Source organism: Onychostoma macrolepis, chromosome 14 (genome assembly GCF_012432095.1).
Source record: "Onychostoma macrolepis isolate SWU-2019 chromosome 14, ASM1243209v1, whole genome shotgun sequence".
NCBI lineage: Eukaryota > Metazoa > Chordata > Actinopteri > Cypriniformes > Cyprinidae > Onychostoma > Onychostoma macrolepis.
The window spans coordinates 23,633,264-23,649,541 of NC_081168.1; the positions used below are offsets into that span (position 1 = coordinate 23,633,264).

The 16,278-nt window shown below is 33.9% G+C and overlaps 1 protein-coding gene across 2 annotated transcripts in view; it reads left to right on the plus strand.

Annotated features, from left to right (window-relative positions):
* Positions 1–16,278, plus strand: part of LOC131552854 (protein diaphanous homolog 1) — a 114,197-nt gene that overhangs the window by 89,545 nt on the left and 8,374 nt on the right. For both annotated transcript variants that reach the window (XM_058796986.1, XM_058796987.1), the window contains 9 exons: positions 8,188–8,286; positions 8,404–8,498; positions 9,408–9,509; positions 9,696–9,935; positions 10,258–10,387; positions 10,861–10,985; positions 11,335–11,499; positions 12,294–12,435; positions 16,178–16,264. In XM_058796986.1, coding sequence (XP_058652969.1) covers positions 8,188–8,286; positions 8,404–8,498; positions 9,408–9,509; positions 9,696–9,935; positions 10,258–10,387; positions 10,861–10,985; positions 11,335–11,499; positions 12,294–12,435; positions 16,178–16,264 — 1,185 coding nt within the window. The remainder of the gene's footprint in view (positions 1–8,187; positions 8,287–8,403; positions 8,499–9,407; positions 9,510–9,695; positions 9,936–10,257; positions 10,388–10,860; positions 10,986–11,334; positions 11,500–12,293; positions 12,436–16,177; positions 16,265–16,278) is intronic.

Below are 16,278 nucleotides of genomic sequence, written 5' to 3' on the forward strand. Positions count from 1 at the left end.
GTATTTTTCATCAACTTAATGCAGAGATTTCTGAATTAAATTTTAGTAACCTAAGTTAACATTAAATTCTATAAATTATTATTGTATATTTCTAATTCATATTTCAAATTATATTTCACAATTGAACAAATCTGTTGATTCTCTGATGTTGGTTACATGGCATGCAGAAAAACAGATAATTTGCTTCATATATTAGTAAAATATTTAGTAAGTGCTACAGGTAACACTTTAGTATAGGGACCAATCCTCACTATTAACTAGTTGCTTGTTAGCATGCATATTATTAACATATTGGCTGTTTATTAATACTTATTATGCACATACTCTGCATGACCATATTCTACATCCCTAATCCTACCCAATATCTAAAGTTAACAACTACCTTACTAACTATTAATAAGCAGCAAATTAGGAGTTTAGTGGGGCAAAGGTCATAATGATTTAATAACGAGAATTTGACCATAAAATAAAGTGACTGCTTTATTTTGATTTTGATTTTTTAATGAATTATTTAATCTCTCTTTACCTCACTCAGTCACTAGAGGGCAGTGTTTTTATCAAGCATCACACTAGATTGTTTATTTCACACAAACAGTGACATTGATGAAGTGCAAGTTGTAACAGCTGCTGTTTAAGAGCTGTCGGTGTGTGTAATTACATGTTGGAAATACACACTGATCTATTAACACACACTCTTGCATATCTCACATATCTGCTGCATTCACACAGACCAAACTAAATCCTGTTAGATAGATCTGTGTGTTATTGATGTCCTTGAGTGTGTGTGTGCGCGTGTAAATCACACAGAATGGAGTGTATTGAAAATCTGAAATAGCACAAAGTTTCCTGTAAGGGGTAGGTTTAGGTGTAGGGTTGGTGTAGGGCAATAGTACATACAGTTTGTACAGTATAAAAACCATTATGTCTATGGAATGTCCTCCCTTTTCACATAAACAAATGTGTGTGTGTGTGTGTGTGTGTGTTTAATTGTTTATTGAAACGTGTGTTTGTGTTTGCACAGATGTGGATCGATGTATTTTGTTCCTCCTGTGTGTGTGTGACCTTCATATTTGTGCGCACACTCACCTCAGCATCTTATTAACTTCTCAACATCCAGCGAGTGTGTGTGTGTCCTGCAGGCTCCCTGGAGCTCTGAGCTGTGAAGGAGGGACAGATTGACTGAGTCATAGACCAGTTTCACTTATTACACTCGTGTGTGTGTGTGTGTGTGTGTGCGTGTGTAATTAGGTTGCTGTAATTGCTGTAGTAAATCTTGACGTGGGTCTGTGTGTGACCGGATGGAGTGTTGATTTAAAATCATTACTGTGTGTGTGTGTGTGTGTGGTGCGTTCCTAATCTATCCTCACATTCCTGGGAGTTAAAATATGATTGTGTTCAACCACACTGTGTGTGTGTGTGTGTGTGTCTGATCAGTAATTCAGGTCGTACTGTGTTTGTGCGTCACTTCTGCAGACCTTCATGGCCAGAGGAGCCGAGGACAGACAGACACACACACACACACACACACACACACACACTCTTTCTCTCCTGAGGTCACTTAGTGCCAATGTCTCAGTCAAGAAAATGCATTAAAATTGATATGCCAAAAACAACTTTATCACACTTACTCTCCATCCTTTGACAGACTGTTGAATGTAATTACACACTTTAATTGAAATAAACGAGTCTGTGTGTGAGGAAAATCTGAAATCTCATGCTAGAAGATTTTTTTTCCATTGGTAAACTCTTGTCAGTTTTTAATTTTCTGTAATAAATCAGTCTAAATGTTTAGAAGTGAAATGCCTCGGTTCACAGTTTCTCCAGTAGATGGCAGTATGACACCACAAATAGATTTATACAGGCATACGTACAAAATAAAATAACCACCTAATATATGATTTTCCTTTATACACTGATATTTTATTTTATACACTGAATTTTATTGTGAAATATTGATGTTGTTGATTTGGAAAATTAAATTAAATGAAATGAAACAAACATTAAATATAAAACCTACTTATTTTAACTACTCGTAGAACAAAATTAATTCTTTCTTTTTACCTGTAACTGTACCAGATGAACAGTATAACTGACAATTGACTGAGAGTTAGTGTTGTATTTAATTAAATAAATATTTAAACAGAATTATTTTAATACAATTATGCCATATAGTTGATATTCTTATTAATAAATATATATATATGAATTTATTTTTATTTATTTTTTTAATATTGTTAAAACAAATTATTTTCACTGTTTTTGTGTGTAACTGTACAAGGCGTGCATAGTTAACTGACAATTGAGTATGGTTTTGGAATGTTGTTTAATATAATATAATTACTTATTTAAACATGTTTATATTTCAGGATATAAATCTCTTAATATTTATTTTACCCTTGTTATATTTGTAAACCTTTTTTTCTATATCTATTTATTAATATCTTACATGCCATCTGGCATTTTACATGGTCTTTAAAAAAATACCATAATACCTTAAATACCAGGGTACATAAAACATGGTATAGAGTACAAAAAACATGGTACCGTTTGAATGAAGCTATTAAATATTTTTGTAAATGTTGTCTACGTTTTGTTTTTGTCTTTATAAGACAGTGACGTTCACAAATTATCTAAATTTTTTTCCATTCATTGTAATTTTACATTTAGTTTTAAATATAATAGTGAATCAGATACTCTTTTTGTATATTATACTGTATTCAGAATGTATTGGACACATTCAAGCCACTGGATTTTTTTTTAAATTATTATTATTTGTGACTTGCACTTTTTGGTTATTTTATGCAGTCTCTACTAAATATCACATCTTATTATTTTTTACACTGCAGTTGCACTGTTCATGCACCAGGGGTGCGCAAGTGAGCACACTCAAAACCCCGCCCACAGTCCGTCCCCCTGTGTCTGACCCTCCCATTTCCTGTGGGTCCACCCCGCCCCCATCACACCACACCCTGCCATCTGGCACTGAGTCACCCCTCCGCTCCCCCTCATTCTCTCCGCTCTCATTCCTTCCTTTCCACACAAAAACAGGATGAAGGGCCCCTTTCAGCTCGAGGTTACCCTCGGCAACCAGAGCCCTGGAAACTCCCGAAACACACACACACACACACACACACACACACACACACACAATCATGGACATTTAAAGTTTAAAGGGATGGCGTCTCTCATCAGCTGCTGCTGTGTTTTACGTTTAAAGCCCCGAACAACGACCACCTGCTCTCTTTCTGTTTCTCTCCAGCATCTGTCACTCTTTCTTCTCATTCTTTCTTTGTGTCGAACTCCCTGCATTCCTGCAGGCAGTGAGTTTGTTTTCTATTAGATTACTGAAGTATGGAGTGTGTGTGTACTTGCTGACAAGTACATTCTCTTTCTCTCAAGAGGAGAAACATTCTTTCCTTGAGGACTTGTGTTTAAAATGTATAATGAAACACTTAGCTGTTTCAAATTAGATTCTCTGAATGTTGAAATAGAGCAAAGTTAGCATTTTAAAAGTAACAGATTCTTCACTAGTTGCTACAGGACAGTAAATCCGTTCCACAAAGAAGAGTTTTTTTTTGTTTGTTTGTTTCTTTGTTTTTTCATCTGAAAAGCTTCAGTAAAATATAGGAAATTACAAAGTCAGAAACATTCAAATTACATCAACACTGCAACACTATATGTTCCCTAGACTATATGTATTTCAAGTTCTAGTGGAGTAATTAGCATAAACTTTACTACAAATTTCAAAAGCAAACTCTCTGAGGTGTAAAGTTTGGTGTTTTTAAATAAGTTAAGTGTAAGTTTGTGCTGCAGTGTGTTAGTGTGTCCACTAGAGGCGCTGGTGCTCCACCATAAACTTCCACAGAACAAAGTAGACTGCCATCAATACACTTTAAACTAAAAATACTCTCTAATGAAAGAGAGCCAGATGAAAGAACAAAGTTTCTCCTCTGTGTCAGTGGATTGCATTGAGTTTGTGTGTGGTTTGCTGATGAGCTGGAGTTCACTCGCATTCACTTTAACATGCTGGACGTGTCTGTCTGTCTCTCTCACTGTGACCTTCCACTCGCATAAACTCTTGCCTTGTATGGGTAAAGAAGAGCGGCTGTGTGTGTGTGTGTGTGTGTTTAGAGTGAGATCAGGAGTTCCAGAAAAAGCAGACATGTCTGTGGTTAACGCTGAACTAATATACGCAGAGAAACAATGATTTTCATGTAAGACAGACAGAGAGACAGAGACAGGACAGAGAAGTGGGAAAAACAGCTGGACACTTACAGAAATAAACACAAACGTGTGTGTGTGTGCGTGCGTGTGTGTGTGTGTGTGTGTGTTAATGGTTTAAAGTATTTATAGTTTGTCCCAAGAAGTATGTTGAATGTAACTCATCCTCCTTTAAAAACATTTGAGGTATTTTGTCATTTGGTCAGTATACACACATGTATAATATACAATATATGTTATGTATGTTAAGATATGTTACCATATGTATAATATATAATGTTGTATATTTTACGTGTGTGTTTAAGTGCTAAAAGTTCTCTTGTATGTTTTAGTTTTGTCTGAAGTCATATTTGTCTTTATGGAAGAAAAGAAAGCAATGATGATAAATGATATGTCCTGAATTGAAGGTGTGTGTTGGAGCTCTTTTGTATGAAGCAGCTGTGTACTGAGACTGGATTCCATGAGAGGAAGATAAAAGCCTGAATGGATGAATAGACCTCAGGCAATACAAAAATACAAAAGACAGCAGGAGTTTTACAACACAATCCAGAAACAATAACATTAAAGAGCCTGTGTTTGATAGTTCCTGATTGTGCAATCTCACAGGCACACACACACACACACTCTTAAATGTAATGTTAATGTAACACAGATGTGCTGTGGTTGTGCTGCAGTTCCCATTGTGACCTGCAGAGGCACCATTGGCTCATAAATGAGTTTTGGTATCTCCTCTGTGTGTGTGTGTGTGTGTGTGTGTGTGAGAGAGAGTGTGTAAGAGAAAGACCAGCAGCCATTTTGAACACAGATCCCATTTTATGAATCACAGGCAGTGAGTAGCAGAGGCAATAGTGTGTGTGTGTGTGTGTGTGTGTGTGCACGTTCTTTGGCTGAGCCCAGAATCAATCACACACTGACCCACTGACTGAGACTTCAGGCCATAATGTGCCATAGATTAGTATTCCCTTTCCTTTCTATTTTTCCACAAAACTCAAGAGTCACAAATTCAAGATGTTTATAATTTGTTTCTTTTTTTTAAATTAAGAATCATGCATAGTAAAAATAAATAGATAAAAAAGGCAAGTTTATTTATATAAAGAAGCACATTTCAAATACAATGGTAATTCAGAGTGCTTTATATAAATGGGATTTATAATAAAGTTTTCATAAAGTTTTTTTTTCTTTAAATTAAAGACGTATTATGAATCAATTAAAAAGTATAAAAATTCTGAAATGGATATTTACTTTTTTGATGCTGTCAAGTCTGTTTTCTTTGTAATTCTGAGTTATGAACTAATTTTTACAACTATAAATTTCAGTACAAATAATGTTTGACCTTTTTAAAGGCAACACTTTTTTTCAATTCACTTTATTCTAACTAAATAGAAAATTAAAAAATTGAATAAAATAAATATTAAATGAAAAGCTTAAAATTAGAAATGTTGCCTTGGCAAATAATTGAAATTAGTTTGTTGAAGTACTAAAATAATTAAAAAATAAAACTGAAAAAAATAAAATCATTAAAGCTACATGAAACAACCTAATAAAAATGTAAAAAACTATTTAAATGTTAAAAATACGTAAGAAGAAAAGAGAAAAATTTGAAAATGATATAAGAATATCAGGACCAGACAAGAGGCCATTGCATTACCATTGTATGCATAGTTTCTGCAGAAATACATAGTTATTATTGTGCAATTATTGTAGATTCATATGAAACTGTGTAAAAACTTAAGGATCTTTCTGAAATTTTAGTTTCTTATTCCTTTCTTGTTTAATTGATGTGATGCTTCAAAGACAACTAGATTTTTATATGATTTGTAGTAAATGTGAGTTTTTCTGTGCTAAAGTGTCAGGGCTTTGCTATGCTGTCAGAGAAGATACAAATCTGTGTTGTTGTCATTTGTCGTGTTTTTCTGTGGACAACAAACACCGTATTTAGCTTTACTTTTTGGATTTATTAATTATTTTGGGATTAATTTAGCTATACTTTTTGATGATTCATAAATCAGTTTAAATAATGTTTTGCTTTATGCTTTGGGCTTGTATCATGTAATTTTTAGATTTATCTAAACAAACGTGTTTATATACATCCTCATTTAGAGTTCGATGCATGTACATGTTTGTGTGTCTTGCATAAGTGAACATGAGCAGCCTTTCTTAAGAACTAATGTGTAAAATTGAGAGTGAAAGTGTGTGTGTGTAATGTAATCCAGAGCTACTCACTCTCTTGAGCGGTTCCATATGCTGCTGTAACTCAATACACACACACAGATGCCAGACACGAATGTACTGCTCGGAAATGAGGTACACAGAGAGAAAAAAATCAGTTTGAAAAGAGCCTGAAAGAGGCAGAAGAGAAAAAAATAAAGGACAGACGTGGACATGAGCATGAGAGGATGGAAGAGTATCACAGGCCAGACTGCAGATAGAGATGAGGATGTTTATCTGATCTTGATTGTGTGTTTCAGTGATTATACCACACGCACAAGCTGATGGTCATCTGATGCTGTGTGTGTCCGTGGAGTTTCTCTGGAGACTTGTCAGTAGTGTGAACTTCAGTCTTCACATTTCATTAAAGCTGTTGGGCGTTTGACTCTTGACCACGAGTCCTGACCCCTGACCTCTGACCTCCTCCTGCTCCTCCCAGTCTGTCTTTAGAACAGAAATGCCAGCACACTCATGTTTGTGTGTTTACAGAGATCCTCTTCTTTTCTACATTAGATGCTTCCTATGCTATTTGAAGTTGTCAAGTCTCTGTTCTTTGTCATTTTGGGCCATAAATTAATTTTTGTACAGCTATCATGTCCAGTACAAATAACTTGTGCATGACATTTTTTTAAATTACTGAAATTTTAAGTTTTTTATTTATTTTATTTTTTGCATTTCACTTAAATAGTTTTTTGATGTGTTGATATTGTAACTATTAAAAATAGTTTTCTGTCATATAAATAGAATTGCAATGAAATTTGATTAATGAAGTGTAATTATTAAATGGAAAATAAAGAAAATAAGAAATAAAGTAAAATAGAAACATTTTTAAAACAGAAATATATTTTTATTATTATCTAACACTAATAAAAATCATATTCTGTAATTAAAATAAATCTGGAATAAAATTAAATATAAGTAAAAATTCAAAATTAGAAATGTCACCCTAGCAACTAACTCAAATAAGTTTACTTTTAGTACTAAAACTCAAGCTAAATAGAAATATTAAAAAGCTAAAATTCCTAAATAGTACTAAATTACTAAAACTGTATAAATATATAAAATTAAAGCAAAATATAAATAATCATAATTTTATTTCAGCTTTATTTTTAAGTAAAAAATCCAAAATTAGAAATGTCACCCTAGCAACTAACTCAAATAAGTTTACTTTTAGTACTAAAACTCTAGCTAAATAGAAATATAAAAAAGCTAAAAAAAAAAAAAAAAAAAAAATTTAAGTGCTAAATTACTAAAACTATATAAATATATAAAATTAAAGCTAAATAGAAATATTAAAAAAATAATAAAATTGGCAAAAGCACATAAAATTGTTAAAATTAAAATAAACTTAAATGAAATGTGAAATGAAATGAAAAATATTAAATGACATACTAGGATATAAATAATACAAAAATAACACCACTATGGTGTGAATCAATCTAATCTCTAAAATAACATGTTCAATAAACTGCATGTGTGACAATTATGAAACAATTTGAAACTGGTGTTTAAAGTACTTCTAGATCAAGTATAGCAAATAAAACCACTGGACTGTCACCATGTCACTATGCTTGATGTGTCATATCAACTTATTTAGTCTTTATGAAGACATTGAAGTACTGTGTGTGTGTGAGTGAATATGGGAGAGAGATGTGTCCAGCCTTCAAGAAACATCATTTTCAGGTCATTTTTTGAACTCGAGGCTGATATCTGAAATAGTCAAGAGTATTTACCCTCTCTCTTTCTTTCTTTTTCTAGGTAAGAAAGATCAAGAGGCATCTGAGGAGAAGAAAAGCACTCAGAAGAAGAAGGTGAAGGAGCTGAAGGTGCTCGACTCCAAAACATCCCAGAATCTCTGTGAGTAACAGCTGAGCATGAATCTTCATTCAGATGTGAAATATCTCACTAGTTTAACACCGTAATTTATAGTGTTGTTTACTCAGAATTCTCTGTGTGTGTGTGTGTGTGTTGCAGCTATATTCTTGGGTTCAAACAGGATGCCTTATGAAGAGATGAAGAATGTCATCCTGGAGGTTAACGAGAAAGTTCTCACTGAAAACATGGTGCAGGTATGAAAGAGTCATATTTATTGGATTTTCTTAGTGGAAAAGCGATCCGCCCTAACTTGTTATAATGTATGTTTAATTTTGCATGCAAGGAAAAAACGTATGTTGATTTAGTGCTGTCAAACGATTAATCGCATCCAAAATATATGTTTGCGCACTGTGTATATTTATTATTTATATATAAATACACACACATGCATACATATATTTAAGAAAAATATGCTGTTTCTATATTACAAATAATTATATATAATACAAATTATGTGAATATAAATAAATTTATGTATGTGTGTGTGTGTGTGTGTGTGTGTGTGTATATATACACATACACACAGTTCACACACATATATTATGTGAACAAAAACTTTTATTTTGTATGCGATTTAATCGTTTTGACAGCGCTAGTTGAAATCAAAAGAAAATTCAACCAATAATTACCTTTTATAAAAGTTTGTTGTTTTGATATTATTTAAAACTATGGTATATCTTGAAGATAACTGTGCTGAGATCCTTAATCTTAAAATGAAGAACATTTCTCGTCAAGTTCAAATAAAAGCAAAATTCCTCCTATTTACTTTTGTTTTTTGGTTTTGTTGTGAATGAGTCTTTAGTACATGCTACTCCAAAACTAAAAATGTTTCATTCGTAATATTTTATCAAAACATAACTTACTTTTTCATCCAGCTTCATATAGAGTCGCTTTACATCATCCAATCAATTCCCCATTATATGAATCAAGCCCCACCCTAAAATACCTCAGAAATGCAAATGTCTCTTATGCAGTTGCCAAACTGTATTTGAAAAGTTTTTTGGTGGGCAAACCAAAACGTTTGGTGGACGAAAACAGTAAAACTGGCATCGTCTTTTCCTGAGTAATTACCTTGTGCTAAACAGCTGCTGTGTGTTTTTCAGAGTTTGCTGAAGCTGCTGCCGGAGCAGGAACAAATGAACACATTATCAGAGATGAAAGATGAGTACGAGGAGCTGGCCGAGTCTGAACAGTTTGGAGTTGTGGTGAGAAACACACTTATAAGCACTCCTGTAAAAATCTATGTGTGTATACATATACAGTATAACTTCAAAAAAAACAATTGACTTTAGGATACCAAAAGTGCTAAAATGCTTGTTTTTTGGGGTTTTGGCTTACAAAAATGCATCTCACAAACATTCACTCAGATACATGTGTATATCTCTCTCTAGATCAGTTCAGTGAAGCGTCTGAAGCCCCGTCTGACCTCCATCCTCTTCAGACTTCAGTTTGAGGAGCAGGTGAATAACGTCAAGCCGGAAGTGGTGGCGGTGACAGCCGCCTGCGAGGAGCTTCGGAAGAGCGAGAGCTTCGCCAAACTGCTGGAGATGACTCTGCTGCTGGGAAACTTCATGAACGCAGGATCACGCAACTCCAAAGCTTTCGGCTTCAGCATCAGTTACCTGTGCAAGGTGATTTCCAACATCTGCATTAATGAGTTTGACGAATGCTGTCAACTCTACATTTTGTGGCATTTGATGTGTTTCTAAAGAGCAGCTTTTTTTCTACTTCACTTTTTTTTCTACTTCTTCACTTTCTGTGAGTTAATAGCTTATCTAACACATCTAATAGTTCTCTTTCTAAAGAACATGTGATGTGTGCCTCTTCTAGCTCTTAAAATGTAGCGAGACAATGGTTTGTACCCTGTTTGTGGAAAGTGCCTGATGTGTTGGTCACCACAAAGTTAGCAGTAAACAAATGTGTGTGTGTGTGTGTGTGTGTGTGTGTGTTTAGTTGAGAGACACTAAATCAGCCGATCAGAAACAGACTCTACTGCACTTCCTGGCGGAAATATGTCAGGAGCAGTATCCTGAGGTCATGACCTTCCCAGATGAGCTCATCCACGTGGAGAAAGCCAGCAGAGGTCTGTCTCAATCTCATCGATGGTTCTTTTATTATTTTATATAAACTAGCATTCAAAAGTTTTGGTCAGTAAGATTTTTTTATTCAACAAAGATGCATTAAATTGGTCAAAAGTGACATTCATGATGTTATAAAAGATTTCCATTTCAAATAAATGATGTTCTTTTAAACTGTCTATTCTATAGAATCCTGAAAAACAAAATATATCACAGTTTCCACAAAAATATGAATTTTTTTTTTATTTACATTTAATTTGTTTTAAAAACAGTTATGTGCAGAACAGTTAAATTTAAAAAAAGATTTTTTACTTCCACCCTGAATTTTTTCCACTCACCCCGAATTTTTCCCACCACCATGTCCCTTAAAGGGCTCCGTAAATAAATGCACCCTTGCTAAGGAGAAGAAACCTCTTTCATTTCAGATCAGTTATGTATTTAGATTCATAATTTTTCTCTCCCTCTCTCTCTATCTCAGTGTCAGCAGAGACGCTTCAGAAGAATCTAGATCAGATGGGAAAGCAGATTAAAAGCCTGGAGAAAGACATCGAGACGTTCCCCCCTCCGCAGAGCGACAAGGACAAATTTGTAGAGAAAATGACAATATCCTTTATTTCCTCCCAGGCCTGTTGCATGACAGGAAGTGTCACTTTGGTTTCCACAATCTTCTCCTCAAACAATAATGCTATAAAAATACAGTGTCAATGATCCATTGTGACATCACATCCTGTTTGAGTTCCAGAACAAACACTTTTGAATTTATGAATGTGATCATCCATTCATGAAGTTTGTGAGGATGTTTGTTCTAGTACTTGCTCTCTGGTGAGGGAAAAAACAACTCACTTAATGTATTTAGTAATGTTTTACAGTATAAATATAAATGTTGAGTCCTACACGACTGAGTTACAGTGAATCATAATAGCATGTGATTTTCCTTGACAAAGTAGTGTACAGTTTTGTAGCGACGGCTGGTGAGCAATTTGAGAAGCTCAAGCTGATGCATGATAACATGGAGAAGCAGTATGAGGATTTGGGCAAGTACTTTGTGTTCGACCCCAAGAAAATGAGTCCAGAAGAGTTCTTCGGTGACCTCAACAACTTCAGGAACATGTTCCAGGTCAGTACGCGACTGAAAATATAACCGATATTTAACTTGGTTTCTCGGTTTCTTTACTTTGTTTCTTGGACTTATTGTGAACAAATCATCCATGCATGTTATGTGACTCCATACAATGTATTGTTGGTTATTGCTACAAATACACCCGTGCTACTTATGGCTGGTTTTGTGGTCCAGGGTCACATATAGTCTTCATAATTTTTTATCAAAATGTAATAATTTTGCTTCTTTTGTGCATGACATCAGCTGTCTCCCTTATTTTTTTAAGCACCTTCATATAGTCACGTTTCGTCATCCAATCAGTTCTTCGTTATATAAATCAAGTCTTATATTACAGTTTTTTTTTTTTTTTTAATATTCTATTTTGGCTTAGAAATGCAACGTACTCTAGGACAGTACAGAAGTAAAATGGGCTTCAAATGACTCTATAAGTGGAAGCATGTTTCATTAAAGCATTAATTTTCTTAAAATATTATAGATCCTAAACTTTTGAACAGTATTATATTTGAATTTCTCTGTAGAGACAGTATTTATGCACACACACCTGTGCTGTATGTGTGTGTGTGTGGCAGATGGTTCGGTCATCCGTCTGTTTAGTATATTAAAACAGACTTTTGTCTAGACATATTCTCTGTGTCAAAGCGACCAGAGACTCCATTTCAAAACACACACACTTACCTTATCCGTTCATCATAACACTTTATAAACTTTATTCTCCTTCAGCTGAACAAACACAAGAAGATGTGAATCAGAAATCTTGAGGCCGCAACTTAACTTGTGTGTTTGTTTTACAGCAAGCGGTGAAAGAGAACCAGAAACGGAAAGAAGCAGAGGAGAAGATTCGTCGAGCCAAACTGGCACGAGAGAAAGCGGAAAAAGAGAAAGAGGAGAAACAGAAGAGAATGAACGCTGGACAGATTCCCAACATCAATGATGGTAAAGATTCACATTGTGTGTGTGTGTGTGTTAGACATATCCAGGTCACATTTCTCCTCCAAACAAGACGACAACTTCATTTTCAAATATAATTTATTTTCTTCTTTTCTCCTTTCTTTTTCTTGGTTTTGGGGTGAAATGTGACCTGGATATGCTCTTGTGAGATTTAGACCATTTTGAAAAAATCTCTCTAGCTCTCCTCTTTCCTGAGACATACTCTTCATGAACACAGTTTTCTCCTTTATTCCCGTCACACACTGATTCGCACTCAACATTTAACGTGGATCATGTGAAATCATTTGGCCACTGTAGTACATCTAATAAATTAGCTGTCTCTCTCTCACACTCTTTTTGCATGTGTGTGTGTGTGTATATGTCTCTCTTTGTCTATCTCACGCTCTCTTTTTGTATGCATGCATGCATGCATGTTATGTGTGTGTGTGTGTGTGTGCTTCTCTCTCTTTCTCTCTCTCTCTCTCTTTCTCTGTCTCTCTCTCTGACCTACTTTTCTCGCCTGGCTGTAGTTTGAAACTTTTGGGGCTCCAAATTTCCACTCATTATTTCTGCAGACCTGTGTCTGTGTGTGTGTGTGTGTGTGTGTGTGTGTGTGTGCGCGTGTTTGAAGGAAGATGATAGAAAAACATGGGTAATAAAGTCTCATTTGTTGACATTAGTTAATTCATTACCTAACACAAGCTAACATTAATTTACATATTTACATCATTTATTAATCTGTTAATATTAGTTATTAAAAATGCAGTTGTTCATTTTTCATGTTAGTTCATTTATCTTTAGATTTAAAAAATGTGTTTATAGCATTAAGATTAATAAATGCTGTAGAAATGTTGTTTATTGTTAGTTCATGTTAATCAAAGTTGTTATTATATATAACTAATTATAGTTATTAGTTATTACTGTTGTTATTTGTACTTATTTTTATTAGTTTTAGTTTTTTAGTTTCCAGTTTTAAAAATGATATTACTTCAGCATATTTCATTTGATTGCCAAGACAACATTTGTAATTTTCATTGAAGTTTAGTTTACTGTTTACTGCATAGTTCCTTTTGCAGTTTACAAATCAGTCATATCAGCTTAACCAACATACTGTTATACATGCAGCAGCCCAAACAGTATCTGGACTGAAAACACTTAATGTCTGGATGCCATTTAATTGGACAATAAAAGCAAGTGTCATTTATTATCTAATCACAGTTAGACCTTATGAGGTTTGATTTGCATACAGGTGACAGATTTGAATGTCAGTTGAGCAAAAACACATGTAACACAGAATATTCTTTCCAGAAGATCACAGTAGCCTGTGTGTCTTGCATATGAGTGTTCTCACACACACACACAGACAGAGGTTTCATTCAAACTCTCAGGGCTGAATATTTGAAATGTTTGTCCTTGACATTCCCATGTTCTCAAACGCGCACACACACACACACATACACACATTATCTTTAGTTTAGCAGGCAAACCCTGAGAATTAGATGCATAAAAGTCTTTCCCACATTACCGTTACACACACACTCCAAATCACTGAACCATAGCAGCTAATGTGGATGGTCAATAGGTGTCAGTGTTGTGTGTTAGATATTCTGTATGTGGAAACAGATGTCACCATGTGATTGGTCTGTGTTGTGATGATGCTCATGTGTTTGTAATCTTCAGATGAGAGACTGTGAGTGAGTTTAATGGCTGATTATGGTCTAATATGCAGCTGAAACAGGAAAGATATTCATCCAGAATGTGTCTGCATGTGAAGGGAATTATTGTGCTTCACTAACAGTCTGGGTTGAACTGTATGTGCCTTACAAAAATTGACCATGATGAAACACCGTTTCCACCAAAACACTACAGTTAATTGTCAAATGACACAGATTTGAACTGTTTCAATATCAACATTTTTGTTTGTGTTTATAGACACTGCAACCGGTTAACATTTTTGGTTAACTTGTTTCTTTAAATGGTCCTGGAATGGAAAGTGTTTTTAAAAGTAGACATATTTCATGTAGTCTTTCAATTTTTGTGAATTAATGAAAGCTACAGTACATGCACAATAATCCTAATAACACTTTACAATAAGGTTTCATTTGTTAAAATAAGTTAACCACATTGTTTAACATGAACTGAAAATATAAAAAAAATTCTAAAGCATTTATAAATCTTATTTGTTCATTTCAACAGTCTAATACATTATTTTTTAAATGTTTGTTAATATTATTTAATGGATGTGAACTAACAATGAATAATTGTTTTTATTAACCAAACTAAAGATTTAAAAAAAATATTAATAATAATATTCCTTGGTATTATTTAATGGTAGGTAATGCAACTAATGGGACTTTATTGTAAAGTGTTACCATTATTATTATTATTATTATTATTATTATTATAAAATAAATTATAATAAAAATACCAAAAAATAGAATACATTGTATTTAAATAATAATAATAATATCTTAATTTATGTAAATCATTATAATAAATTGAACTTAAAGTGTTTGTCATAAAATTAGTTTATTTTATATTAATACATTTAAGTAGTTTAAATTTAAGGAATGTTGCTCAGCGTAGTAACAGCAGTGGGAAAATGTCAATTCATAAGATTATTAATACTGTATATATTTTTTTTAATACTAAATAATAGGTAATAGAGTTAATAAAATGGTATAAAATAGTATAGTAATATAGTAATAAAAGGTAATAAAAAATGGGTTTTAAGGAAATGTTAAATTATAAATTTAATATAAAAAAAATATATAATATATATGAAATATGGACGTTACATTTATATTTGTCACTTCGAACACTAAATTGTGCAGTTAATGTTACAACTGTAAAACTATAATAAATTAATATGATATCTCTTCAAACAGGAGAACGTAACCATGATATTTTGGTGGACACTGGAAAACAGGAGTGAAATGCCTATTATGTGTTAAAAAAGAAATATTAATTTTAATCATCTTTTTTTAAGTGATGTGATATGTAATAACATATGTAAAATATAATAAGCAGCAGGGAGAAAATCTCCCCAGATCAGTGTGCTGTTCCTGTTCCGCACCTCATGGTGGTGTGTGTGCACTGCAGACAGCTCTGAGTGTGTGATGTGTTTGTGTGTATGTGTCTGTGTGTGTGTGTATGTGAGATGTAGGTTTTCAGGTCAGATGCAAAACCATCTGGCTGCAGATTTTGCGGGGATTACAGTGAGTCTGGCTCCATGTGTGTGTGTTGATGGGGGAGGGGATATTAGACCCATAAATCTTTAACCTCATGTTGTACAGAGAGGACCTGATTGAAACCATCTGTCTATACACACGTGAAAACAACCCTGGAACCCGTTCACTATATGAAAACACACTTTCAACAAACTATTTTGCACAGACAAAATATTTTCAAATCATGCTGTTCTTCCCCTCCTCTGTGTGTGTGTGGTACAGTATTGCTCTTGTTTCTGTTATGTAGGTTAATTTATCAGTGTGTTAAAAATAGGGGGCGCTGTCTGCTTTAACTTGTGTCTCAGAGGATGTTTACATTCCCATGATCCTTTGCTCCTCTCTCATCTGATGTCACTGTGGCTGAGACTGTTGCTCTGAGATTCTACATGTGTGTTTCAGCAGTAATACTTCATGTGTACTAATAATACTTCATGTGTGTGTTTCAAATAGCAATGAGAGTATTATCTATATATAATGTTAATTGTATGTGTGTTTAATGTTGCATTTGTGTGTTTCAGATGATGAGACTGGTATCATGGATGGTTTGTTGGAGGCGCTGCAGTCTGGAGCTGCTTTCAAAAGGAAGAGAGGACCACGACAAGCAGGTAACACACGTGTC